This window comes from Ictidomys tridecemlineatus, chromosome 2 (assembly GCF_052094955.1).
Source record: "Ictidomys tridecemlineatus isolate mIctTri1 chromosome 2, mIctTri1.hap1, whole genome shotgun sequence".
In the NCBI taxonomy this organism is placed as follows: Eukaryota; Metazoa; Chordata; class Mammalia; order Rodentia; family Sciuridae; genus Ictidomys; species Ictidomys tridecemlineatus.
The window spans coordinates 48,168,961-48,194,312 of NC_135478.1; the positions used below are offsets into that span (position 1 = coordinate 48,168,961).

Sequence of the window (25,352 nt, forward strand, 5' to 3'; positions counted from 1 at the left end):
CCAGGGGCTTTACCACTTAGCTGAATCCCTATCCCTTTTTAAGACAGGGTCTCAGTGACTCAGGTTGGCCTCAAACCTGTGATCCTCCTATCTCAGCCTCCTCAGTAGCTTGAAGTAGTTCGTAGGGTACATGACCGTGTCCAGTGATTTTTTTCTTACCTTAAAAAAATATTTAACTCATTTTTACTGTATTATCTTTGATAGTTTCTTAAACTCATAATTTGAAGTTCTATGCCCTGGTACTGAGAAATATAACATTACTTTAAATAATCTTCCTACTGCCATTCCCACTTTAGAAGGAATTTATAGCTTTGTAGGTTTTCACTTTGGTCCACCTTTAAGTAAAATAGAGATTAAATGTTTTCTGCTTAACAACAGCTCTTATTTTAGGGCTACTAAAATGTTCATTTTGCCACAGATTTACATTAGTAAATCTTCAGAAGGGTTTACTATTGTTAAGAATAGTAAACTAAGAACTTCCAGCTACAGAATATGGTGCTTATATTTTTAGAACCATAACTTTAAGTTTTACTAATAAACTTGCAGAACAAACAACCAATCAATGGCCCTTTAGACATGGGTGAGTTTTAAAAAGTTTAACGACTCAATGATTATAAAACTTCAACAAACTGTACTTTTATGAGGCATTTATTCATTATTTATGCATACCTGAAAGAAACACTGCATACTTTTGTTTTCTGTTCTCCATTTCAGAATAAGGTAAGGTCTAAAATATTTATAAACCAAAACACAACTGGGTTAGAAGTGAAATATAAATGACAACTAAATCTACACCCATCTGTGCTGTAAGAGCATAGGTGATTTCAGCTCATGTTTGCATATGAAAGCAACTGGAGCAAAAGCAGGTGGTAAGTCAAGAGAACCCAAATCAGTTATTTTTAGCATGCCTCTTAATTTTTCTGTCCCCTGGTTTCTTGTCTTCTGTGCATGAGTCTTGAACAGGTAACCACTTGAGGGGATGTCGGCGATAGATGGGCCATGGAGGAAGTGTCAGCTAGGCCAGAACAGAGAAAAATGCATAAATTATATGTATTAAAAGTTTAAAAGTTTTATGTATAATGCCTGGTTCCAAAATAACGCCTATTCTAACCAAGGCAACAACTGATATTCCTGTGAAAGTTTTGAGTCACACTGTCCAGACAAGACACTATAAAGAGGCAATGTGAGCACTGTGCGAAATTCTTGCTAGCTTTGACTCTTGCCTGAAGTAGCTGCCAAAGGAAGATGTACCTTTGTATGCAGCTTACACAATCAGACACTACTTGACATTCCACTTTTTCAGTGATAGGAGAAACACTGATGGGAAACATGAAAAAAGAGTTGGTTGTGGTTCTCAGGGGCAATCAAAGCAACCCAACTCAGAAAACTTATGTTGCTACTAACACTCAAATATCCACAAATTTCTTACCAAACAGGAAAAAGCAAATCCGGCCATAACTATATAGACAGTCCATCCGAACTGTTCAGCCACGTACCCGTAGATAAATCCAACTATCTAAAGACAAACAAAGTATATTAAATACAGTCAAGCTTGGGAGGGGGCGATTGAAAAAGATTAAATGTAAAACCAATACTTACTGCAGAAAAAAGAATAATTCCCTGAAACATCTGTTCAGCTAGCTTCTGGCCCTTATAATCCTAGAGGTAATGGAGAGGAAAAAAAGGAATTGGTTCCACCACCGAGGAGATACACTTGGCGCCCGGAACTCACCACTTCGGCAAGGGAAACACTAAGATCAGGGGTTTAAATTTTGAGTTTCCTGGGGGAGCTTGCGCGTCCTAACGGAACATCGACAAGGGAAATCCTTTTTGAGGAAGGGAAGAGGACCCGAGAGGCACAATTCGCGAAAGAGGTTGGAGAGTAACCCCTTAGGCTGTGAGCCGCTCAGCACCGGCTTTAGCGTAGCGGGCTGGGATCCTGTGGCAGCACCTCACCATCTGTGTGGGCAGCGAGCTCAGATGTTCCAGCATGGTTGACTCAGTAGGCGGAGAGCAGAGCGAGAGCGACGGACACTGAAGCGCAGCTTTCAGAGTCTGAGGACGTGTGTCGCCCGGAGGGCGAGCAAAGCCGCGCTGTGTGATGGCCGCGGCCCCGGAAACGGATGTGTCCGCCGAGCCGGGACAGACCGTGGCCCCGCCCCGCGGCATCGCTAGGTGACTGGTGCCTTCCAAATTGGCCGCAGCCCGGCGCACCGTCCGCGAGGACTGAGGCAATGACCGGGCTGAGGCATTACGCACCCGCGAGGGCTTCGCCGTCAGTGCTGCTGAGTCCCGGGAACCGCGGCTCGGGCGCGGCAAACTGTCCACCGCGCCTCCTCGGCTTAACTGCTGCCGGAACGCTCCGGGTCTCCATGGCGACGGCCTTTTTTCGGCAAGGACCCCGGCGGCGGGGCTGTCCCACGGCGCCTGCTGAGCGTGGCACTCTGGTGGTCAAGGCCGCTGGCCAGCTTGGGGTTGTTAGACGGCGTGGCTGCCATCGAAGTCGTGGGCCAGCGGGCAGGTGGACTTGACCCGGAGTGCAGAACACGCGGGCGGCCGGACGGCGGGCTAGGTCCCGGGGCCTGCGGTGCGGGCGCTGAGCTGGCGGGGCGGGCCGGGGCGCGGGCGTCGGCTCCTCCTCCTCCAGTAGGTAAGCCTCGCCTGAGCGGCCGAGGGGCACGACTGGTCGGACCGTCTTAAAGCGGCCTGGCGGGAACCCTGGAGCTTCACACCACCTCTCCGTCACTCCTAACCGTAAGGGGCCCCTGATGACCCCTAGAATTTAGTGGAGGTAGCCTGAGCCATGTCCTCCAGAGAAAGGAAATTCCTTGGGAGTGGTACCAGGTTGTGGGCCGCCCCTCAAATAGCATGGAAAGAGCCTGCGCCCAAGGGGACCTAAATTCGGCCCACTGACCTGCTTGCGGGCTTCATCTGCCCTCGCAGACCCAAGCTGGGCCCGCCCGGTAGAGACCGACCAAGGGTTCCCGGGCTCCTCCAAGGCTGCTGGGTATTTCAAAAGCTTGGACCCTCCCCCGTCATTGAGCACACGACTGCGACGAAGCCCAAGCTCTTGCCTTCCTAGACCCCCAAATATGTCACGGTATACTGCCACATCATCCCAGAAATATATGACAGATGGCTTAGCAATGGGGGAAAGAGGTGGAGGACATGTGGCAGCCCAGGGAGGTGCAGATCAGCGTGGGGCCTGGGAGGTTCCATAAATGCTCAAAGTCAAATTCCAGCTCCCCAGTGAAGTGTTAGGAGAAAGTGGCTCTAGATACTCACTTTCTGCCCTTTCTTTCTACCCTTCAGTAAATGGCCTCTTTTGACACTTTCCCAAGCTCAGAAGGAGCAAGCGCCTGTAGCCGATAGATGCAGAGAAGGGCAAGAAAGAGTTAAATAGCTCCCTCTATTTCTCAGTGTATTTGAACAATTTATTGTTCTACGTTTAAATAGAAATATCCCTTTGCGTTGTGTCTCTTCAAGTGCCTGTTGTAGGATGGCCATATAGAGATCTTAAAGTATTTGAACTATAAAGATAAAGGAAAAAGAAATTGCCTATTAGATTCCTTTTGAGAGAGAGCTCCATTGGAATCCCATGTTTTTCCTTATGTTGGAATTTTTTTTTCATGATTTTTATCAAAAATGCTGTTTCTTTCTTGAGCAGAGAACTATTCTTGCTCCCAGATTAGCAGGTTACTTAAACAGACATCATATACTGACTACCATTTGCCAGGCATAGTTTTTTAGGTAGCAAGGATATATCAGTAAATATTTTCATTGTGGTCCCTGTTTTCATAGAGCTTACATTCTAGTCAGGAAAGACTGAATAATCAAACAAACAAGACAATTTGATAATTAAGGAGGAAGAATGGTGTGAACTTTCCTGATGGCCTCTGAAGGGATTAGTAAGGGGTGAGGCGGTCAGAAATGACTAATCTTTGATGGCCTGTACCAGAGTTTTTGTTTTTGTTTTGTTTTGTTTTTGCCATACTGGGGATTGAATCCAGGGGGCACTTTACCACTGAGCTATATCCCCAGCACTTTTTTATTTTGAGACAGGATCTCAATAAGTTGCTGAGGCTGGCCTCCAACCTGTGATTCTTCTGTCAGCCTCAGCTTCCAAGTAGCTGGAATTACAAGTGTGTGCCACATGTCCAGCTCAAAGCATTTTGAATGTAGGAACAAAAGTGTGATTTGGAGGCTGAAAAGGAGAGTATTGTGTGCAAGAATGATTCCCACTATTATGTATAATTATAATAATGTACTAATTAAAAATTTTAAGAGACAAAAAAAAGGGATGGGGATGGAGCTAGAGACTAAATCCTTTTCAGGTGTTTAAAGTGAAGAGAGGCAGAAAAATGGGCCTGTAGGTCAACTGGGGGCTGGGGAGTGAAAAGAATGGTGTCTTTTTTTTTTTTTTAAATAACTGGAAGATACTTGAACATACAATGCTGAGAGGAGTGATCCACCAGAGAGGGAAAGAAGTTGATGAAACTACACCAAGAAAATAATTATAGGATAGATGATAGACAACACCAGTGGAATGGACTTTAATGGAAATGCTTAGGCTATAGTGACAGGAGAGATTGAAAAACAGGAACAGCATTGGAAGTGTGCATAAATGCAGGTTGCTGGCAAGTAAACTGGCAAAGTATTCTTTTAAGATTTCTTTCATATTAATGATACCTACCCTGGGATTTGTGTGGGAATAGGGGTGTTGTTTTATTTATTTATTTATAATTTATTCTAATATGACAGCAGAATGCATTTCAGTTCATATTACACATATATAGCACAATTTTTCATATCTCTGATCGTATACAATGTATACATTCGTGTCTTCATACATGTACTTAGGGTAATGATGTCCATCTTATTCCACTGCCTTTTCTACCTCCAACACCCCTCCCTTCCCCTCTCCCTCCCCTTTACCCTATCTAGAGTTTGTCTATTCCTCCCATGCTCCCCCATCATCCTCTTAGGTTGTTTTATTTTTATGACTGATTTTTGAAATTTGAAGGTTTATTAATTTCTAATTGAAATTTCTAAAAGAAACATTAATTTTTGTTATAAACAATGGAATATTACTGATCAAATTGTACACAATTGTGTACTCTTTGAAAAATATAGCTACTATTATACATCCAGATTAGAAATACAATTTTGTGAGAAGTCCTTTTAAACAAATCAAGGAAGGTTTATTACCAGGAAAAGAAATAGGGATCAGACATATTCTTATGATAACTGGCATTTTGTATATTGAAGAGTTTTAGGAGCAAGTGTTTTCTGCCATTCTGATCTATTTAAGTAATTAAATACTTTCTGAAATTGTTTTTCTTGTGTCCAGATAACTGAAATAGCACAAGTACATGTACCTCTCAGTCCGCATACTGTGCTCCCTTATAAGTAACTTGTTAAAAAAGTTGACATGGTAACATATTGTCCTTTGTACCAGTAAGTAGCAGGGAGATTGTTTTATCCAGTCTAGGTAGAAGTTGGCTTAAAGTAGGCAGATGTTAGGTCTTTATCTGAACAGCTCCCAATCTGTCAGCTTCTGTAAGTAAGGTTTAGCCCACAATGTGATAAGAGACATAGCTTAGGGTATATAAGGTGTATTCTTTAGAGAAGATGTTCATTAATATACTTCATGTATATTGTCCTAGAAAGAAATGGGTGTGTGTGAGCGTGTGTTTTTGTTCTAGATTGTTCTTTAGGAGTCTGAACTACTTTCCCCCAAATTTGTAATCTGGCCTGTGATTCCAGTTTTTAAATACTTCAATATATTTCTCCATTTTTGAAAGGCTTTGAGAAGTCAACACAGTTTACCTATGATGAAATTAATTCAGACTTTGATACTTAGAAATGTTTCAAAGTGCTTTGTAAAATAAATTGCCTTATGTAAACACAAGGTACCATATTATTGGTGAAGATGAAGTTAAAAAAGAGTTAAATGTAGAATCACAATATCCTGGATACATAAAGTCTGTCTTAATGAAACATTTCACAGAAATTGTTGTAAAAATATAATTGTTTAATAAATTTAGTTTCACCTACAGTCTTGTTTCCATGGAATTATTGTTTTGAAAAATTAAAGGTGATATGAGCTGGGAAGGACTAGCCAGGTGAGAATGACAATATTGGATACCTTTTTTTTTTCTTTTTTAAAAATAGTTTTTAGTTGTTGATGGACCTTTATTTTATTTATTTGTATGTGGTGCTGAGAATTGAACCCATGCCTCACACAATAGGGGGCAAACCAACATATATGCCCAGAAAGAAGCTCTCTCATTTTTTTTGTCTTTTCTTTCTTTCTTTCTTTCTTTTGGTACTGGGGATCTAACCAGGGACCTTTACCAATGAGCTACATCCTAGCCCTTATTATTTTTTTTATATTTTGAGACCAATCCTTGATTGGTCATCCTGTCTCAGCCTCTTTAGTCACTGGGAATATAGCCCCTCCCTCCCCCACTTCCCCTCCATCTCTTTCTCCCCACCCCCTCTCCCTCTCCCCTTCCCCCTCATATCTTTAATATTTGAGAACAACACTGTAAACTCTCAGGTCACTATGGCACAGAGAACTGAGTCCATATCTAATTTTTTTATTTTCTATTTTGGCACTAGGAACACTTTACCATTGAGCTACTTCCCTAGCACTTTTTATACTTCATTTTGAGACAGGATCTCATTAAATTGCTGAAGGTCTTGTTAAGTTACCAAGGCTGGACTTGAATTTGTGACCCTCTTCCCTCAGCCTCCCAAATTGCTGGGATTACAGGTGTGTACCACCGTGCCCAGCAGCCCCTGTCATATTTAAGAAGGAGTTTTAAGTGTAAATTCATTCTGAAATGTTTCTATAGTGGTTAGACACTAGGAATTCTTTTTTTTTTTTTTTTGGTACCAGGAATTGAACTCAGGGGCACTCAACCACTGAGCCACATCCCTAGCCCTATTTTTGCATTTTATTTAGAGACTGGGTCTCACTGAGTTGCTTAGTGCCTCAGTCCTCCTATCTCAGCCTCCTGGGCTGCTGGGATTACAGGCGTGCGCCACCACACCCAGCTAGACACTAGGAATTCTTTTTTTTTTTTTTTTTTTAGAGAGAGAGAGAAAGAGAGAATTTTTTTTTAATATTTATTTTTTAGTTTTCAGTAGACACAACAACTTTGTATGTGGTGCTGAGGATCGAACCTGGGCAGCATGTATGCAAGGCGAACGTGCTATCGCTTGAGCCACATCCCCAGCCCAACATTAGGAATTCTTGATAGAACTTCTTTTGCTTTCCATCTTGTGGTGGCATACAATGTACAAGGCTAAGGCTACATATTTCTGAGTTATTTTTTAGTATTAAGATTACCATAAAGATTCCAGATCCCAAATTTGTTTCTTGGAGACTATGGATTCAAAATGAGTTACTGGCAGAATATCTTATAAACCTCTTCTTTCTACCTGAATAAGTGTTGGCATTTTGATGGCCATTTTCATGTACTTATTACTGACTTTGGGGGCTTGATTTTGTTTTGTAGGGCTAATAACTAGTATTTATATAAGACAGAAGAAAAAGATGTCATTCCGTAAAGGTATGCTCTCTCTGCAAGTTATGTTGTTTTTTATAACTTAGTCAAAGGTAAAAAAGATCTTAATACAGGTTTTTTCCATCTGTTTCAGTAAACATCGTTATTTTGGTCCTGGCTGTTGTTCTCTTCTTACTGGTTTTGCACCATAACTTCCTTGGACTGAGCAGTTTACTAAGGAATGAGGTTTCAGGTATGGGAAACCTTACTAATATCATGGAATTTGTTGAGGACCTGGAGTTTCTTGTATCTCACATCCTAATTTAGATAAGGAAATGAGAGCTTGCTTCTTGGCTTTAACAAAAACTAGGAAAGACTCTGGGAATAGGCATGGTGGGTACTCATTGTGCTCTTATGGTGTCCTCCCATACTTTTCTTCTCCTTGTAGAGCAAGTTGTTAGCTAAGAATTTTATCTGACAAGAATATTCCTTTTCATTAAAACAGAGGGGCCTCTGTGGACTGCCATCTGCTGACATTTCAGCAAGTCAGGGCTTCAGAAGATGTGAGCAGGCATATGACCCTGATATTTTGATGCATGATTTGGTCACCAGGAGTGTCATTCTGGTTACTTTCCTTCACCTGTTACTTTAACTTGAGCAACCACATCAGTAGAACTCTAGTTATAAAATAGAAATCATAAAAGCTTATCAGCTAATTTTTTAAAAACCATTGCATAATTACAAGTTATTTTAAATTGCTTGCACTTTTCTACCTTGGTATTGAGGGATGTTTAAGGCTTCAGGGTATTAGTCAAAAATCATTTTTGTATTGCTTGCTACCCACTATAGTTGATTCAGAGGAAGACAGTATACTAACTTTCCCCTTTCACTGAGTACTTATAGCATATAGTTTTTTTGTATATGTTGTTTTTTTTTTTTTTTTTTTTTTTGGTGCTTGAACCCATGGCCTTATTCAAACTAAGCACATGCCCTACCACTGTCCTGGTAAGCATGTTTTGTAATATGTATGTATATATTTATGTATAGTATATACAAATAAAAAGTAATACATGCTTCTGGTGGAAAAATTTTATAAAAAAAGCTTCATGAAGGCAATTTGTTTATTTCTTTATTTCCCATACCTAAGAATGATGATTGATCAAAGGAAGTGTCCAATAAATATTAGTTGAATGAGTGATTTAATTGCCTAGAGATAATTACTATAAACTTCCCATCTTTTTCTGTGTATATTTTTTCCTACAGAGTTGAGATTATACTAAATTGTACGTATGACATGTTTTTCCATGTGATTTTATCATAAGCATTTCACCGTGGTGGCAGAAACTCTTTAATATTTCACTTGCATAGTTTACTTGTTTCCATAGGAAATTGTCTTCTTATAGTTACTTCCAGATGATGACCAAATGCATTACATGCAACACACACATATACTTATTATCTGTTACTCATTTTCCACAATGGTAGGGATTTGTATGTTTTATTCATGGCTGTATCCCCAGTGCCTATGTATTGCCAATCACATAATAGATACCCAGTATATGATGGAATAAAAGAAGGAATATACAGTCATCCCTCTGTATCCATGGGGGACTGGTTCTAGGACTTCCCAGGACATTAAAACCTTTGGATATTCATATAAGATGGCATAGTACTTGCATATAATGTACACACATCCTATTGTATACTTTAAAGCATCTTTAGATTTAACTTTCTACAGTGTAAATGGTATGTAAATAGTTGTTATACTGTATATTTATGTAGTAACAACAAAAACAAGGCTCTTCTTCAGTATAGTAATTTTTTCCTCATATTTTTGATCTGTGGTTGGTTGAATTCACTGATATGGAACCAACTAGATATAAGGGACTAGTACAAAAAGGCAAGAAGGAAAGTTTACATCGTACTTTTAGTTACTGGGAGTAATGCGTTCTGTTTTCTAATTCAATTTTCTACTCCAATCTAGAAGCTTTTTCTATTCAAATTCGAATCGGGGTTGCAGATGTAAGTCAGTGGTAAAGCACTTCCCTATCATGGGCAAGGCCTTGCACTCTATCCCCAACATCACAGAAAACATTCGTTGGATGCTGTCTCATTAAATTCTGATTTCATGCCTACTTAAATGATTTGTAGTTTGAAAAACACTTATGGTTTATTTCTAGGTTTTCACAACTATGAATAAAATTGTGACTTTCGTGTGTGTGTGGTGCTGGGGAATCAAACCTAGAGCCTTGTGTATGCTAGGCACCAACCTATATCCCAACTGAAATTGTGACTTTTGATTACTTTTCAGATTTTGTCCTTAAGAGTGGTGGCAAGGGAAATGATTAGGTCAAAAGCCATGTACCTCTTTAAGGCTCTTGAGCCAAATCACTACAATACATTCTAGAAAGGTGCTGCTACTTTCTTACTAATAGTCTATCAGTGTTGTCAGCCTGATTTTTAAAATCTTCCACTTTTGCAAAAGCTTGGTTATATACAGGAAAACAATTTCTGGGTTGTATACTTCAAAGTTTAATGGGAGAGAATAAGGTAAATTGGTACCATAATATCACCTTACTTCTTTCCTTGTCTTGGACTCTGTATCAGAAGTTTATAAGATTGTGTTTGTATCAGTGCCTTCCTGTCTGTATGTTTTTTTCAGATTCAGGAATTCTGGGGCTTCAGCCCATAGATTTTGTTCCAAATGCTCCCCAACAAGCAGTTGAGAGGAGACAAGAGGAGATTCCTGTGGTCATTGCAGCATCTGAAGACAGGCTCGGGGGAGCCATTGCAGCTATGAACAGTATTCAGCACAATACTCGCTCCAGTGTGATTTTCTACATTGTTACACTCAATGATACAGCAGACCATCTCCGGTGAGCTCTGCTTACCTAATGATTCTGCCTCTAGTGGTGCTCTAGAGTAAACCAGCTCCCAATCCAGGACTGTTTTAATATATAAACATGTATATACACACATGTATGTATACATATGTGGTATATATTTATACAGTTTGGATTATACACTCTAAACTATGGTACATTTTTCCATGTGATTGTATCAAAAGCATCATGTCCCTGATAGCAGAAATGATATAGAGCTATGCCAGGAAGTAAATGAATTATGTACACTGTTAGCTCCAGTTATTATTTTTTTGGTTAATACAGCTTTCTCAAAGAAAGAAGCAGTGTTATTTACTGCTTCTTAATTATAAATTCCGTATCTTATAGATATGCTCTGAGTATTTTTAGAGTGGGAAGACACTTAGGAACATGGCAGGATGGTAGGATGAAGCTATGAGCAGACTCTGACCTAAATCTTAGTCCAGGGTGGCTATTTTCTCATCTGTAATTTTGGAATGAAAACATCAAACTCAGCATATGGTATGTCAAGCACTAGCACATAGTAATTGTTCAGTAAATTATCATTAACTATTTTAATTGCTGTGATTTATTATTCCAAGAAACAGCTTAACAGATTAACATTTGTCAAAGTTCTAAGACATTTTTGTCCTTGTGGCTTTCTTCATGGTTCATATTTAATGAAAAGTTATGATTTTCTCATATTTGAAAAACTCAGAATCCAACTAAGATATAGAATACTGCATTAAAATAGACTACAGAAATAACAGTGTCTTCAGAATGTTGATTAGGAGTAGAGTAGAAAACAATGTGCATTACTTCTTCAGGAAACACTGGCTTTTCTTAAATTACTTAACTTGGGTAGATATATTACTTAGGATCATTACAGTGAATTAATAGTCATTCTACAGATAAAGACTACTAGCTTTCTATATAATTAGCTTTCACTCCATTACACTTTGGCTTTTCTTCAGTGTATTTGGAAGTTTAAGAATTAAATGGTTCATGTGGTGATAGGATTTTCTTAATTCTATCATTTTTCTATAGTAGTTTTTGTTGCAAGAGAATTTCCATATCTTGGTTCAGGGAGGGATTTTAGTGGGAATAGACCTTATTTCAGATGATGAAACCAAGTCTCAAAGGAGCTTGAAAACACCCATTTAGTCCTTAGGATCTCTCTCAATAATATTATGTTCTCGGGCTACGGTTATGGCTCAGTGGTAGAGAACTTGCCTAGCATGAATGAGACACTGGGTTCATCCTCAGCACCACATAAAAACAAAATGTGTCTACCTAAAGATACATAAATAAATATTTTAAAAAACATTATGTTCTCATTAGGAAAGCAAAGGTAAGGCTATTATTTGGAAATATCAATATTTAGCTTAAACGGTTTCTTGTTTGTTTTTAAATCAGGTCCTGGCTGAAAAGTGGTTCCCTGAAAAACATCAGGTACAAAATTGTGAATTTTGACACTAAACTTTTGGAAGGGAAAGTAAAGGAGGATCCTGACCAGGGGGAGTCCATGAAACCAGTGAGTTCCATGCATCCTTGTTTATACTTGGGAGGATCAGGAAATCATTAGAATTCCTGGATAACTATGGGTTCAGTGCAAGTTTTGCCCAGGGGACCAAATTTGGACAGTTCTAAGAGTCCTTTGGCTAACTTCTGCCAAGGGTTCTAAGAACCTTTTATAATAAAAGCAGAAGCCAGGTGTGATGGCAGTTACCTGTAATCCCAGCGATTTGGGAGGCCAAGGCAGCCCTGTCTCAAAAGGGCTGAGGATGTAGCTCAGTGGTAGAATGCCCCTGGTTTCCATCTATAGTACCCCCCCCCCAAAAAAAAAGAAGCAAGGCATAGGCACTACCCTATGCCAACACTTCTTTCCTTTTTCAGCTAACCTTTGCAAGGTTCTACTTGCCAATTTTCATTCCCAGTGCAAAGAAGGCCATTTACATGGATGATGATGTAATTGTGCAAGGTACCAAATAATGTTACCATGAGAGCTTTTCTCCAGATTGTGGGCTGTAGTGTTTGTCTTATTTATGGTCTTTTGGGGCTAGGGCTGGGACTCAGTAGTAAAGCACTTGCCTAGAATGTGTGGGGTACTGGGTTTGATACTCAGCACTACATCATAAAGGTATTGTGTCCATCTACAATTAAACAATGTATATTATTTGTTTTTTTTTTAATAAAAGGTCACCATAGGGGGAAGTGGAACAGGGAATCCCAAGGCAACCAGAAATGTTAATCTTAACACCATATCCATTTCAGGTGATATTCTTGCCCTGTACAATACACCACTGAAACCAGGACATGCAGCTGCATTCTCAGAAGATTGTGATTCAACCTCTACTAAAGTTGTCATCCGTGGAGCAGGGAACCAAGTAAATCCCCCCCCCCCCCATAAAGGTTTAAAAAGGAAGGAGCTCATCCTTTTCCATTGTTTACATTCCCCAATTATTTCAACCCCAACTCAAGCATTCTATTCTAGATTTATAGACCTGACAACACAATTCTCTTTGAATATCTGGTGAAATATCAGTATCTAGATCCCATTGCCTTAGAACCTCAACCTTATTTTTATTGGCTAATTATCTTAGAAGTCTTAGTTTAACAAGCTATTTTCTTAACTGGTTATAAAATTATTAATCTTTTTCTGTTTGAAGCAGCAAGAGTATGTATTCCATTTGTTTTTAGTACAATTACATTGGCTATCTTGACTATAAAAAGGAAAGAATCCGTAAACTTTCCATGAAAGCCAGTACCTGCTCATTTAATCCTGGAGTTTTCGTTGCAAACCTGACAGAATGGAAACGACAGAATATAACCAACCAGTTGGAAAAATGGATGAAACTCAATGTTGAGTAAGTATATAACTGACCTAGTCAAAAACTTATTTCAACCCTGAGAATCTTGAGTAACAGAAGTTGGTCAGTACTTCACTGACATTTGTTATTTTTCCCACCAAGAGAGGGACTGTACAGCAGAACACTGGCTGGCAGCATCACAACACCACCTTTGCTTATTGTATTCTACCAGCAGCATTCCACCATTGATCCTATGTGGAATGTCCGTCATCTTGGTAAGTAAGTAATTAACCAACTCCTAAGCTAATAAAGGATTAAGTGTCCAAGGAAGGAACTACCTTCAAGAATTGGACTTAACACTGTTTCAAGTTGTTTGGCATGGTATTGCCTTGTGTTTGACAGGTATAATCATTTGGCTCTTTCTCTTAAGGTTCCAGTGCTGGAAAACGGTATTCACCTCAGTTTGTAAAGGCTGCCAAGTTACTCCATTGGAATGGACACTTTAAACCATGGGGAAGAACTGCTTCATATACTGATGTTTGGGAAAAATGGTATATTCCAGATCCAACAGGCAAATTCAGCCTAATCCGAAGACATATGGAGATCGCAAACATAAAGTAAACTAGAATTTAAAACTATAAGCATTTCTCAAGAAATCCTTGAAAGTAACAGTGTGGGAAGTAACAGTTGGTAGGCCTCAATTCCTATTTGTTGCAACCCATGGAAAAAGAGATGTTTCAGCTCAGTAAAGATGACAAATTGCCCTGTCTGGCAGTCAGCTTCCCAGATAGACTAAAAATATGTCTCCATCTGTCTTACCAACTGTTTGCTTACTACAGTGCTGACTGGCCAGAAGAAAGAACTGGTAAGACTGATATAACCAGTTCAGCTAGCTCGTATGGCTAGCTCAAAACTGCTGCCTGGTTTTAATTTTGTAAACCTGTGGCCCAATCTGTAAATAAACCTACATTTTTCAGTAGACTTCTTTGCTTTTAGATAAATACTTCTATCCCTTCACTGTTTAAGAGAGGAGTTCAATGTAAATTTTTTAAAAATATATATTTTTAGTCATTGATGGTCCTTTATTGTTTATATGCAATGTTGAGAATCAAATCCAGTGTGTCACATATGCTAGGCAAGTGCTCTACCACTGTATATATTTTTTAAAACTGTATTTGTATTAATGTATACATCATAACACATATTCACAAAATTTACACTTTGTCATGGCAAAACTGGCACATTATACACAGAACATTTTGATAGTTTTATAAGGATTTCCTTAACATCTTAAGCAAAGGACAAGTTTCTATTACACATAATCTGTGCTGAAATCATAAGCATCATCTTCTTGAGTCATTTTATCCAAGTTTAAAGAGCTTGCAGATTCACCTGAAATGGAGAAAAATAAAGTGAGGTTTACAAAGCAATTCTATGCTTAAGCTACTTTGTTAGAAGTCCTTAGCCTCAAGCTCACCTGCTGTAGATTCTTCAGGTGGAGGTGGCTCTCTTTTCTCTTCTATAGGAGGCATGTCTGAGATCTTTTCCTATGGGATAAAGAAATGATGCAGATAATTTAATAGTCTTTGAATGTACACTTGTTACAATACCAGAAAACTCACTTTGACTCAGAGAGAGAATACACTTACATCAGCTTCTTCACAGTCAACAATCTCTTCCTCACTGACCATGTTTTCATTATCCTTCCCCTCCTCCTGTTTTCTTTCTCTCTGTCTTGGTAATTCTTCAGGTATGTCCTTTTCCTCTATTACTCCATTTGTCAGACCCGAAGACTGGAAAAGTATGCTCTTGGCTAAATGAGGGCCCTTGATGGCTAGTAAAGGAAAATAAAAGACCATATAAACAGATATGACCTAATAAAGATCTTTTAAGCAGATGAAAATAAGCAGTGAAACAAAAGTCTCTCTCACCTTCTATGCTATGTGCATTGCTCTTTTCCAGTTCCTCAAGATTTAAGCCCCTTTTCATGCCTGCCACAATACTTTCATTAAAATGTGGAGGAGGAGTCCAGGAAGTTGGGGGATGACAATAGTAACTTAATGAGGCACTGAAATTAAAAATAGGATCTATAAAAAAACAGTTACTGCCAGGTGAATCCAGTGGCTTAGGAGGCTGAGGCAGGAAGATTCCAAGTTCAAAGTCAGCTTCAGCAACTTAGCAAAGCCCTAAACAACTTTGGCAAGACTCTGTCTCAAAAAAACAAAACAAAAACAAAAGGGCTGGGGATGTGGCTAAGTGCTCCTGGGTTCAATTACTGGTACTTCCCCCTCTCCCCCCACACACCCACCCACACAAACGTGCTGGGGATGGATGTGGCTCAGCAATGGAGAGCTCCTGGGTTCAATCCCTAGTACTCAAACAATGCCAATAGAATCCTTACCCTGTCCACTCAGACCACAGTAGTTTGGCAGCACGTTCAACATTTGGGCTTCCACCTTTTTGGTGCAGACCTCTCCTCTGAGCAAGTTTAGTAAACAATTCCAGAGAATTCTTATAGTCTGGGACAGTATAATGCAGTACAACCTTAAAGCAAAATAGGAAATTTCATTTGACTAATTGAGTAAATGAAAAAAAAATTATCTATTTAAAATGCTTATACTACAAAATGGTGGTGAGGAGCTCAATAGAAGGGGAAGGAGTTCTTTACCTGTCGAGCATCAGCCTGGGACAGGATGGCACTGGCAGCCTCCATTGGTTTTACTGTTTCAATACTTGCTGGACTCCGCAGAGCAAGTGCAGTTAAGGAGTTAAGTGGTGACACAATCAAACTTGGACTATCTATGATTGTGATCTGTTTGTCCAAGGGAACAATCTGCATGTTCCTGAAAGAAAAGAAATAGAATCACCAGGGGCACAGGTTATATCTGGAGGGCAACAGAGAACACGAAGCTCAGGGTTGGATTGAACAAACTCAACACAGTGAGTCAGATCCAATTTATCATCATTTGCTTCATGTTTACCTGAAAGCCTAACATTGTATTCATTTTTTTTTTTTTGAGAAAAGCACTACATGTTGTAGTTCATATACCTACCTAAACACATGACTATTTCCTCTACCCTAAATACTGTCATTTTTTTCTACCTGGCAACCTGTCTCTCATTTCCCAAAGCCAGGTGCAAACATCACTTTCTCGGAGGCGGCTCTTTTCTCTCTCAAATTAGTTGCTTAATTTGTCTTTAAAACTATATTGCAAGCAGCCACCCCACTCCAATCAATTCTTCCCCAAGCACACCGCTGGTTCCACCCTCTTTACTGAAAGGAAATGACCATCCTCTGGATAATAAAATCATATTTACTCATCTGTAAGAAAAATTCTTTGTTATAGAACACCATAATTTACCTTGTAAGACCCATGGAAACACCAACATTACATATCCGCTCTTTTTTTAAGCTGTTAATGATGCTGCTCTTGCCTACATTTGGGAAACCTACAAATAAATAATTCAGATATAAAACACAGTATGGACTGATCATTATGAAATTTCCTCTGCACAATTTTATGTTTGCCCGATGTTTAGAGCAAGAGTTGGATCTGAGTGTCTTCGCAACACTAGGACCAATAATTAGCTCCTTCATTCCTTACAGAAGTAATAAGAGGGCAGGAAAATACTATTAATGCAAATAAAGGAGGAGTATGCCTGTATGTATTCATTTGCATACACAAGGCCTTGCACATGAAAAACAAGTGCTCTTACCACTGAGCTACATCCATATCTACCATGAGCCAACTTGCTACAGTGAACTGAACTTAGGCGCAATTATGTAAATTTTTCTCTAAATCTTTTGTATGGTGGTAAATGGGGCAAGAGCTAATTTTTTTTTTTAATATTTATTTTTTAGTTCTCGGCGGACACAACATCTTTGTTGGTATGTGGTGCTGAGGATCAAACCCAGGCCGCACGCATGCCAGGCGAGCGCGCTACCACTTGAGCCACATCCCCAGCCCCATCAAGAGCTAATTTTTGAGTAAACTATTTCATAACCTTGTTGTCACTTAATATCAGCTAAGTAGATCTTGAAATTTGATTGAACTCAGGGGCACTAGACCACCGAGCCACACCCCCTGCCCTATTTTGTATTTTACTTAGAGACAGAGTTTCACTGAGTTGCTTAGCACCTTGCTAAATTCCTGAGACTGGCTTTGAACTCTCCTATCTTTCTGAGCTGCTGAGGATTACAGGCATATTGACCTGCTAAGTAGTTCTTGACCCAAGAAAAAAGAATGTGGTGAATTAAAACTCACCAATTACTCCAACGTGAATAGCTCTGCCGTAAGTCTCCTGAAAACCTCCAAGAAGTTTCAAGAGGCATTCTTTGCCAAAGCACACTTTATGTTTGAGTGGAACAACTTTCTTCATCTTGACATGTTAAAATTCAAAATACATTAGTTTAATTATTCTGACAATAGATAAAACCCAAGAAATCTGGCATCACTAGACAATTGCCTTTCAGATATCTCTGGATGAAATCAGAGTTGGATCTTATTGTCTTTCATTTTTTAAAAATCAACATTTTGCATACTCATCATATTTCAACCATTGAAAATCTGAAAGAACCACACTTCTCACCACTAATAGTAAAGTGTACCTTGGTTATCTTCCCTTTGTCCTTCAGGTATGTTGAGGCTTTAAACACCACTGTTGGCAATTCTTTCTTCAAATAATTTAGCCAGCTCTCCAAATTCTCCCTTGGTATTAGATCTGATAGGAATTACAAATACGACATATTCTTCAATTTAAATTTCACTATTGTTTGCCTTTTTCAAAAGGATTTAAATGGAAAATGAGGGAAGGGCAAGCTGCCCTCATCCTAATATCTACACTTCTGTATTTCAGTTCCTCCTGTATAGCTCAACCTTCCAGAACTGAAGTCAACCTCTACATTATACCCTACAGTTATTTCCAGGATTTACCCTCAATTAATTTAACAACCTGGGATTCTAACCTTAACAGTGATTATTCTTACATTATGTTTCAAAGAGTCTCTGTTCTGGTTTCTACTTTCTGGTTTCACCCTTCCACTGCTCAAACTTAGACAATCTTTCATTTAAATATTTGTCACATAAATTTCACTTGCTTTGATCTAATACTCAACATTGTGCAGGTGGCAGGAATTTTGAACACTGTCATCACATTTTGAAGGGGAAAACCAGGGATTAAGGGGCGCTTAACCAATGGGCCACAATCCCAGCCCTTTTTTGTATTTTATTTAAAGACAAGGTCTCACTGAGTTGCTAAGTCTGGCTTTGAACTCATGATCCTCCTACTATAGCCTCCCAAGTCACTGGGATTACAGGCATGCACCACTGCACCCAAATCTCAACAGTTCTTTACATGAAAGTACCAAATAGCAAAAGAATAGGAAAAAACAGTCCTATCACTTGTGGAAACAACCTATTTCCCACCACCCAGCGCTATCTTTGGCAACTACAGTGCACGTGCTCTGGCTTTGTTGAGGTCAGAGTTGGATCTTATCAGTCTTCAGTGACAATCAAGACTGTTCAGATGTTTTCCTCATACCTCACTCGTGCAGGTCGAGAAAAAAAAAAAAAGACCAAAGACATCCCTTTTCCTCACCTGATTTATTTAATACAAGTACCAGCTTTTTATGTCCACTCTGGACAATAGCATCTTCTACCTGAGGACACCTACAACCAAGAGGATCTCTGGCGTCCAACACTTCTAGCAAAACATCTGAGGCTTCAATCACCTGTCAAGGAATAAATAATCATAATGTACTCCTTGTTTTGGGAATATCTTTATCATGAGTCTACTGGGATTATACACTTGGCAACAAGGTAAGCTTAGAGTTGGAGCTCATGTCTTCATTTTAGAATGGAGAACATTGAAATGTTCATCATTTCTCATACAGCTTGCTCAGCAGCCTCTGAACAGCATGGGTTTTAAAGTATAAATACCCCCATCTTCTGAATATGTCACCACCCACACTGAATTATGTAGTCTGATAGGCCCTTTTAGCCTTGGGAACAACTACACCAAGAATATACCACCCTGTTGATCTTGGAGTTACCTTTACAAGGCTGGTGCCAGGAGTCTTAATTTTTTGAATCAATACCATTTTTTGACACTGACCTAGACTAAGGTACCTTTTTAAGTTCCTGACAATATAACTTCTTTGGGTGCTGTTTGCTCAACTTGGCTTTCTTAGTTTTGCACTGCTCCAATTCCTAGAGAACATATTAAGGATGAAAGGACACAAAATTAGATATATGGCAATTGTAACCTGTATTTTCCACGATTAGGATCAGTGTAGTTGACTTTTTTCCCCAGTATTTTTGATTGTACATAATATCTTTATTTTATTTATTTTTATGTGGTACTGAGGATTGAACCCAGGGCCTCGCACATGCTAGGCGAGTGCTCTACCGCTGAGCCACAAGCTCTGATTTTTAAAAAATATTTATTTTTTAGTTGAAAGCGAACACAATACCTTTATTTTTTATATTCATGTGGTGCTGAGGATTGAACCTCACGCATGCTAGGCAAGCACTCCTCTTCTGAAGTACAACCTGAGCCCCAATTTTTTAAAATACTGAAAACTGAACTCAAGTTATCTTCCTCCCAAAAGGTCCACTGTTGAGAGCCACAGCCAAAGGGGCCCCAGCAAACTTCCAGCTGCCAGCAAGCTTCAGACTGCCCCAGCAACATCTAGCTGAGTCCACCAACCTATATATATGCAACTCATTTCTTTTCTTTTTTTCCGTTGTAGAGTGAACACAATACCTTTATTTTTTAATGTGCTACTGAGGATAGAACCCAGTACCTCACACATGCTAGACAAGTGCTCTACCACTGAGCTATGACCCCAGCCCGTCATTTCTTATTTTTTAAAAAGATGTAATCCTACCTCCACAGGTTCCACATCAGATGGCTCACCAACAGGATTAGTTTCAAGTTTTCTTTTCTTTTCTTGTTCCTTCTGCCTATCAAGTTTCTGCTGTTGTTTTAGTTCTTCCAGCTGTGTCCAAGAGAAATGAGAAATGAGTGAGACAGTGATGATTAATGTTGTTAACTTATTTTAGGACACTTCTTTATTTTGGAAGTGTTTTGGTTAACATAACTTACCTGCTGTTTCCTTAGCTCAGCTTCCCTAAGAAGAGCTTCCTTAAAAGGAGCACTATTTGGAACTCCTGGGTCTTTCCTAGGCTTTTTGTGACCCCGTTTTTTAGCTTCCCTTCTCAATTTCCGATGATGCTCCCGAACCTATTATGAAAAAAAAAATTCCATTTAATTAAAAAAAAAAAAAATCTTTCTACTTGACCAGAATTTAAGTGAAAAACCAGACTGGCTGCAGTTCAGTTAATCCTTTAAAAATGTCCTAAAGAAATGGTTTAATTGGAATCATATAAGCAACAAATATATGTTTAAAACAGCAAAAAAAAAGTCACAAGGAGGTTGTTTGTAAGAATTATTATCATGTTTACAGATCTTATTACCAAATTATTGTACTTTCCCATAGCTGTACTCCTTATACATATAAGAGTTTGTATCTATGGAATATCTAAATTTCTAAATATTTAATCCAGTCTTCCTCACTGAAGATGGGGCAAAAATCAGATTTACAATACATTTAGTACACCTGTCCCAAGAAAAACACTTCTTACCTTTTTTTGGATTTTATACCGCTTATGACAAGTCATGCGTTTACTTGCTTTCCTCAACTCTACAAAAATAACAAAAAGTTTAAAATGAAATAGCCACAAATGACCAGTATATTTAGTTTTTGTTGAGTAGACTATGCTGGCATGTCTTTTTTTCTGTTAAGACGTTAGTTATACCTACATTTAATAATTATGTGGGGAATCAATACGAGCGTACATGCCATTTTCAAATCCCACTGAATGGATTCAATAGATCAGAAATGGAGCCATTCCCCGCACCTACTCTTCCGACATTAGAATGAGGTCACACACAGGAACGTGAGACCCTGAAGGACAGCCACTTCGGATCAAGCACCACCAATCACAGGCAGGAGGAACAGCGCGTTTGGAAGGCGGCTCTCCACTCTTAGCCGCAGAAGGGAAAACACTGGTCTGGTCTTCTCCACCCTTCGGGCCAAGCCTTCCTTGTGGACAGTGGGTTCACGGTTAACAGGATCGACTGGGGCCTTGCAACCCTCATTCTACGAGGGAACGCGGGAACAGGGACTCCACAGTCCACCCCCCACCTCCCCAGAGACCAAGTCATAAAAGAACGCCCTGGAGAGTTCTGCGATCACCAGAGGTAGGGGCCTCTTCACCCCCTTCTGGAGACCCCACTCACTCGGCCGCTTCATGGTGTAGTCGGTCAAAACAGCAGCAGCCGCAGAGATACCAGAAAACGACGTAACTCCACGATCGCCACGTGCTAACTGAGGCCACGGCTGAACGTCACGCACTCACGCTACTGCCGTAAAGTGCGACGCCGTTCTTTCGCGTGCGCGCGCACGCAGTGTCGCGCAGAATTGGGTTCGTCTGGCGGCCGCGGGCTAGTTTTACGGCAGCGCTGGGAGGGGTGAGGGCAGCGAGGGCGGCGGGTGCCGGAGACGGCAGCGGCCGCGGCCGAAGGAGCAATAGCAGCAGCCGTGGCGGCCACGGGGCGGGGCGCGGCGGTCGGCGACCGCGGCCGGGGCTGCAGGCGGCGGAGCGGCTGGGTAAGGCCGGGCCTGGGACGGGCGGGGCCGTTTCCCCTCGGCCAGCCGCCGGGCCTTTGTGTGGGCCCGGGCGGGCGGGAGCCGCGGTGGAGGCCCCGCCCCGGCCGTAGAGACGCGCCGGTCGGGCCGGGCGCGGGCGGGGCGGGGCGGGGCAGCGGGCCTCCGGACGGGCCCAGGAGCCTTGCCGCACCTGCCGGCCGGGACAAAGGCGCGCCACTGCCCGGAAATTCCCCGCGCCCCTCTTTCCCGCTCGTCGCCAGGCAGCTTCAAAGCTGTCAACGTTTCCCTTAGTTCCCGGTACGAGTGACAGGTCGGGAAAGTCCTTCATTTTCTCCGCCTTTCAGGGCCTTCTTTTTTTGTTGTGTTTTGACGGTTCGACACAAACTCTTCTAATGACTTTTCTTGTATAATTGTTCAAAACCGTGTACTTTTATTGGTGGTACTTATTTTTATAGTAAGGCCAGATATTTGAGCTTCTCATCTGCAACACCAGAAAGAATCGAGGTTTTGTAAACTATTTGCTGGTTTTAAAATATTTTTTCATCTTAGAGTTTTCATTACTTTCTGAAAGGGAAGCATAATCTTTTATTATAAAAAATAACATTGGCTTTACAAATGAGGAATACATACTAGAGTGGATGTAGAAATTCTCAACTATTAAAAGCATATGTTGGGGCAAAACATTTTAATCCAGACTCCTCAAAAAAAATTTCTAGATATTTTTAAATTTTATTTAGTTGTAATCTTTTTCTGAAATATGATTTGGAAGTAAATTGGATTCAAGACAGAGGAGTATAATTTTTGCTTTAGTAATTGTTTACACATCGACCATATTTTGAATTTAAGAGAAAATGGAAGATTGGAAAGAATCTTTTTAAGAAGTGTTTTAGAACTTCTTAAAACAGTTACAAATATGTGTGTGGATGAATGGAAGGGCCTTCACCACTTTCTTTGGCTTTAGGAGTATATACCACAAATAAGAATACTTTTCCAAAGTCTGCAAGGTAAACAAATTGTAGTTTGTTTATACAATAGCTGTGATCAAGCCATCAAATATCACAAAGAAGATTGTTGACTTTGAAGAATCTATTCTAAGTTAAAACACAGGCTACAAAATAACTTATATGGTTTGTTAACACTTTTTTTTTTTAAAGGTTACTAAGGCATAGATAAATACAAAAAGCTCTGAATGCCAATAGAAGGGTGGTTTTTCTCTGAGTAGAAGAATTGAAGGTGTTTTGGGTTTTTACCTGAGTATTTTGTTTTTCAAGATTTTGTTTTAGGCATGTATTACAGTATTAAATATCACTAGAAGCACAGAAGAATACTGAAAGTTTTATAAACTATCAAATATACTTTTTGATTATACTGAGTTAATATTTTCCCAGGTGTACGTTATAGTCTTTACTGCCCACTATAAATTATCATTGGTAGTAAAACTTTTGGACTTGTATCTTAAACAAGGCCATCTTAAAACCTGGAATTAACTTCAGAATCTCTTTCTTTCCTGTTCATGAAAAAATAATTTCTGAAGGGATGGTTACAGACCTTTTTAAACTATTCAAATAAACTTTAATTTTAAAGGTCCTGCTTAAGCTCCACTTTAAATACCTTTATTAAAAAGGTACATTGAGCATCCAGCCTGTACCCAATGCTATTCTCCAGAACAGGATTACAAAAATAAAGGAGACCCTGCTCTTGTGCCTGCAGACTATGTAATCCTAGAGTTAAGCTTTGAAGTGTCAAGGTGATTTCATGTATATATGGTCTTAATAACTCATATATGTACATACACACACACACACACAAACACACACACACATATATATTTTACTGTTCTCACATTAGGAGTGAAGAAACAGATCTGAGAGGTTTTGACTCAGGCAATATCAAACATAATTAGAGGTGGAAGATCTGAGACACCTAATCTTCCAGCATAGGTCCTGTTACTTTTCCCACCTTAGAACATTGCCTTTGTTACCAAACTTCCAAATTACTCTTTGGATTAAAAAAAGTTTTAAAATTATCTTTCACTTGCATCATTTTCTTATCTTACCAAATAATGATTCAAGGATTTTGGGATATTGCATTATCTAAACTATATACACTGGTAATTACTTTTTTTTTTTTTTTTTGGTCATTTGATCTCAATGGATAATTTATAAAAGTAATTGTGAACTATCAAAATAGTTGAAGACTAAATTCATGTGATGTCTTTCTAATACAGATAGGACTTTCAGGAAAAATTTGTCTTTCTCTGAATTTTGGGACAGTGGGGCATTTTTCTAGATTCTGCTCACATGAGCCATTCTCGGTCTGTTCCAGCTTACCAACACTTGGTGTCACATGTGAGCCTCCCACATGTGTTCACTCTCCATTCCAGCTCTGTGATTGAACTCTGCTCTTATTGACTAGGGGGCAGTTGGGCAGGCATGCTTCATTCCTGGAATTGACTGTCGTTCCATGTGAGTAAAGGGGAGGCTCAGTGAGACATCTTTCAGCATATGAAAGCATTTGGTTTTAAGATGGAAGATATGTCAGGTACTGTTGGTGCTTCAGCCTTTGCAGCAGTTTGATAGGTGTCAGACAACTGATATGCCTGTTTTCTCTATCTTTCTATAGCAGTTCTATTTGAATGTTTCTATGTTTTCTATGTACTCATTTTTACTTTTTCTGACCCTTCTTTTCTATTTCCCCTTTCTCTGCCTTATTCTTTTTCAGTTTTGAATATACTAACACTGAATCAGCACTTCTAAAGCCCTGCCTTCTCTCACTGGCTTCAGTTGGCCTTCAGACATAATGAGGAGACTGGCTTTTCGAGGCGCTGGTTGTGCTCTGGTAAAGCTGGTAAATTACTGATCATCTAAACCCTTTTCCTTTTGTTCCTTGCCTTTTCCCTTCCACCTTTCTTAAATCCTTTCCAAAAAAAGTCCCTCCTGTGTTCATGAAATTCACCTATGTCCTTGTCATAGCTTATTTACAAAGGATTGGATCTTAATTTTTTCAACTTAAAAGAATTGAGGCCAGTTTATCAGCCTTTTATAAAATGAACAAAAATCAAACACAACTTGATTTTTCTTGGCCTAAGCTTTTGGGAGGTTTAGCCACTTTTAGCCAACTTCAAACTGATATCCCATATAATAGACAAAAGCTTAGAGGAAGGAATATCATCACAGTAGGTTCTGTTTTAAATAACAGAAGAATTTCTTTAGAGGAAGAAATGAGACTCTATTTGTCTCTGTTGCTTACCAGGATTTTTTGTTTTACTATATTCTATTTCTGGAAGATCCCAGGCTTCTCTCTCCATACTACTGGCAGCCAGTGCTCTGTGGATAGGAATTCATTCATGGTTTCCTGAAATGGAAGGTTAATGAGTAAAACTGGGATCTATTTTTCTTTTAGCTTTAGTGAAAGACTTTTGAAATCATAATGTGCTGTTTGATACTGTTGCTAAATTGTATAAGCATTGTAGAACTTTCTTGGATGGATAACC

At 39.6% G+C, this 25,352-nt stretch overlaps 4 protein-coding genes and 3 non-coding genes across 57 annotated transcripts in view; 2 read left to right on the forward strand and 5 right to left on the reverse strand.

The window, feature by feature from the left end:
- Nucleotides 1-632: 632 nt before the first annotated feature.
- Nucleotides 633-2,169, reverse strand: Spcs1 (signal peptidase complex subunit 1). The gene is made up of 4 exons (XM_005317187.5): nucleotides 1,957-2,169; nucleotides 1,600-1,659; nucleotides 1,430-1,516; nucleotides 633-1,015 (listed from the first exon to the last, which is right to left on the reverse strand). The coding sequence occupies exons 1-4, from the start codon at nucleotides 2,167-2,169 to the stop codon at nucleotides 890-892; spliced, it is 486 nt and encodes a 161-aa protein (XP_005317244.1). The 3' UTR covers nucleotides 633-889.
- A 218-nt stretch (nucleotides 2,170-2,387) lies between these two features.
- Nucleotides 2,388-14,166, forward strand: Glt8d1 (glycosyltransferase 8 domain containing 1). 7 transcript variants are annotated; one of them, XM_040289701.2, is made up of 10 exons: nucleotides 2,388-2,791; nucleotides 7,527-7,580; nucleotides 7,669-7,767; nucleotides 10,177-10,390; nucleotides 11,792-11,909; nucleotides 12,272-12,356; nucleotides 12,650-12,762; nucleotides 13,076-13,242; nucleotides 13,348-13,460; nucleotides 13,616-14,166. In XM_040289701.2, the coding sequence occupies exons 2-10, from the start codon at nucleotides 7,565-7,567 to the stop codon at nucleotides 13,804-13,806; spliced, it is 1,116 nt and encodes a 371-aa protein (XP_040145635.1). In that variant the 5' UTR covers nucleotides 2,388-2,791; nucleotides 7,527-7,564; the 3' UTR covers nucleotides 13,807-14,166. The 7 variants fall into 7 exon arrangements, with proteins under 7 accessions (XP_040145635.1, XP_005317242.1, XP_077894615.1 ...); XM_005317185.5 differs by having other exon boundaries at nucleotides 2,388-2,754; XM_078038489.1 differs by having other exon boundaries at nucleotides 2,388-2,754; nucleotides 13,109-13,242.
- Nucleotides 14,167-14,246: 80 nt separating this feature from the next.
- On the reverse strand, nucleotides 14,247-21,666 carry Gnl3 (G protein nucleolar 3). 4 transcript variants are annotated; one of them, XM_013361752.4, is made up of 16 exons: nucleotides 21,490-21,666; nucleotides 21,112-21,288; nucleotides 20,832-20,890; nucleotides 20,293-20,430; nucleotides 20,075-20,185; nucleotides 19,314-19,394; nucleotides 18,784-18,916; nucleotides 17,795-17,907; nucleotides 17,451-17,565; nucleotides 16,548-16,635; nucleotides 15,854-16,028; nucleotides 15,587-15,729; nucleotides 15,117-15,253; nucleotides 14,835-15,019; nucleotides 14,663-14,732; nucleotides 14,247-14,577 (listed from the first exon to the last, which is right to left on the reverse strand). In XM_013361752.4, the coding sequence occupies exons 3-16, from the start codon at nucleotides 20,865-20,867 to the stop codon at nucleotides 14,498-14,500; spliced, it is 1,605 nt and encodes a 534-aa protein (XP_013217206.1). In that variant the 5' UTR covers nucleotides 20,868-20,890; nucleotides 21,112-21,288; nucleotides 21,490-21,666; the 3' UTR covers nucleotides 14,247-14,497. The 4 variants fall into 4 exon arrangements, with proteins under 4 accessions (XP_013217206.1, XP_013217203.1, XP_077894614.1 ...); XM_013361749.4 differs by having other exon boundaries at nucleotides 21,108-21,288; XM_078038488.1 differs by having other exon boundaries at nucleotides 21,112-21,292.
- LOC120892124 (small nucleolar RNA SNORD69) lies at nucleotides 16,087-16,163 on the reverse strand. Its single transcript, XR_005736781.1, has one exon. It is a non-coding gene; the product is annotated as a small nucleolar RNA SNORD69 (small nucleolar RNA).
- Nucleotides 17,664-17,748, reverse strand: LOC120892133 (small nucleolar RNA SNORD19B). Its single transcript, XR_005736789.1, has one exon. It is a non-coding gene; the product is annotated as a small nucleolar RNA SNORD19B (small nucleolar RNA).
- LOC120892123 (small nucleolar RNA SNORD19) lies at nucleotides 18,652-18,729 on the reverse strand. Its single transcript, XR_005736780.1, has one exon. It is a non-coding gene; the product is annotated as a small nucleolar RNA SNORD19 (small nucleolar RNA).
- A 47-nt stretch (nucleotides 21,667-21,713) lies between the features above and the next one.
- Pbrm1 (polybromo 1) overlaps nucleotides 21,714-25,352 on the forward strand; it is a 93,756-nt gene continuing 90,117 nt past the window's right edge. For 23 of the 42 annotated variants that reach the window (XM_078038441.1, XM_078038455.1, XM_078038456.1 and 20 more), the window contains exons 1-2: nucleotides 21,720-21,859; nucleotides 24,581-24,706. In XM_078038441.1, coding sequence (XP_077894567.1) covers nucleotides 24,659-24,706 — 48 coding nt within the window. In that variant the 5' untranslated portion in view covers nucleotides 21,720-21,859; nucleotides 24,581-24,658. Of the gene's footprint in view, nucleotides 21,860-22,005; nucleotides 22,170-24,580; nucleotides 24,707-25,352 lie in introns of those variants that run through there. The other 19 variants (XM_078038444.1, XM_078038457.1, XM_078038458.1 and 16 more) reach the window with 8 other exon arrangements.

Bases quoted from the DNA above. Each gene is read 5' to 3' on its own strand.
- Glt8d1 (XM_040289701.2), top strand. The intron at 10,391-11,791 runs GTGAGCTCTGCT...TTTTTAAATCAG, and splicing joins GATACAGCAGACCATCTCCG to GTCCTGGCTGAAAAGTGGTT. The intron at 13,461-13,615 runs GTAAGTAAGTAA...CTTTCTCTTAAG, and splicing joins GTGGAATGTCCGTCATCTTG to GTTCCAGTGCTGGAAAACGG.
- Spcs1 (XM_005317187.5), bottom strand. From the start codon at position 2,169: ATGCCGCGGGGCGGGGCCACGGTCTGTCCCGGCTCGGCGGACACATCC. The intron at 1,660-1,956 runs GTGAGGTGCTGC...CATTACCTCTAG, and splicing joins GCTCGCTGCCCACACAGATG to GATTATAAGGGCCAGAAGCT. The intron at 1,016-1,429 runs GTAAGAAATTTG...GTTCTGGCCTAG, and splicing joins GATTTGCTTTTTCCTGTTTG to CTGACACTTCCTCCATGGCC.
- Gnl3 (XM_021730988.3), bottom strand. The intron at 17,566-17,794 runs GTACACTTTACT...TAACATGTCAAG, and splicing joins ACAAAGGGAAGATAACCAAG to ATGAAGAAAGTTGTTCCACT. The intron at 16,029-16,547 runs GTAAATTATGGT...CTTTTCTTTCAG, and splicing joins GTTTCCATGGGTCTTACAAG to GAACATGCAGATTGTTCCCT.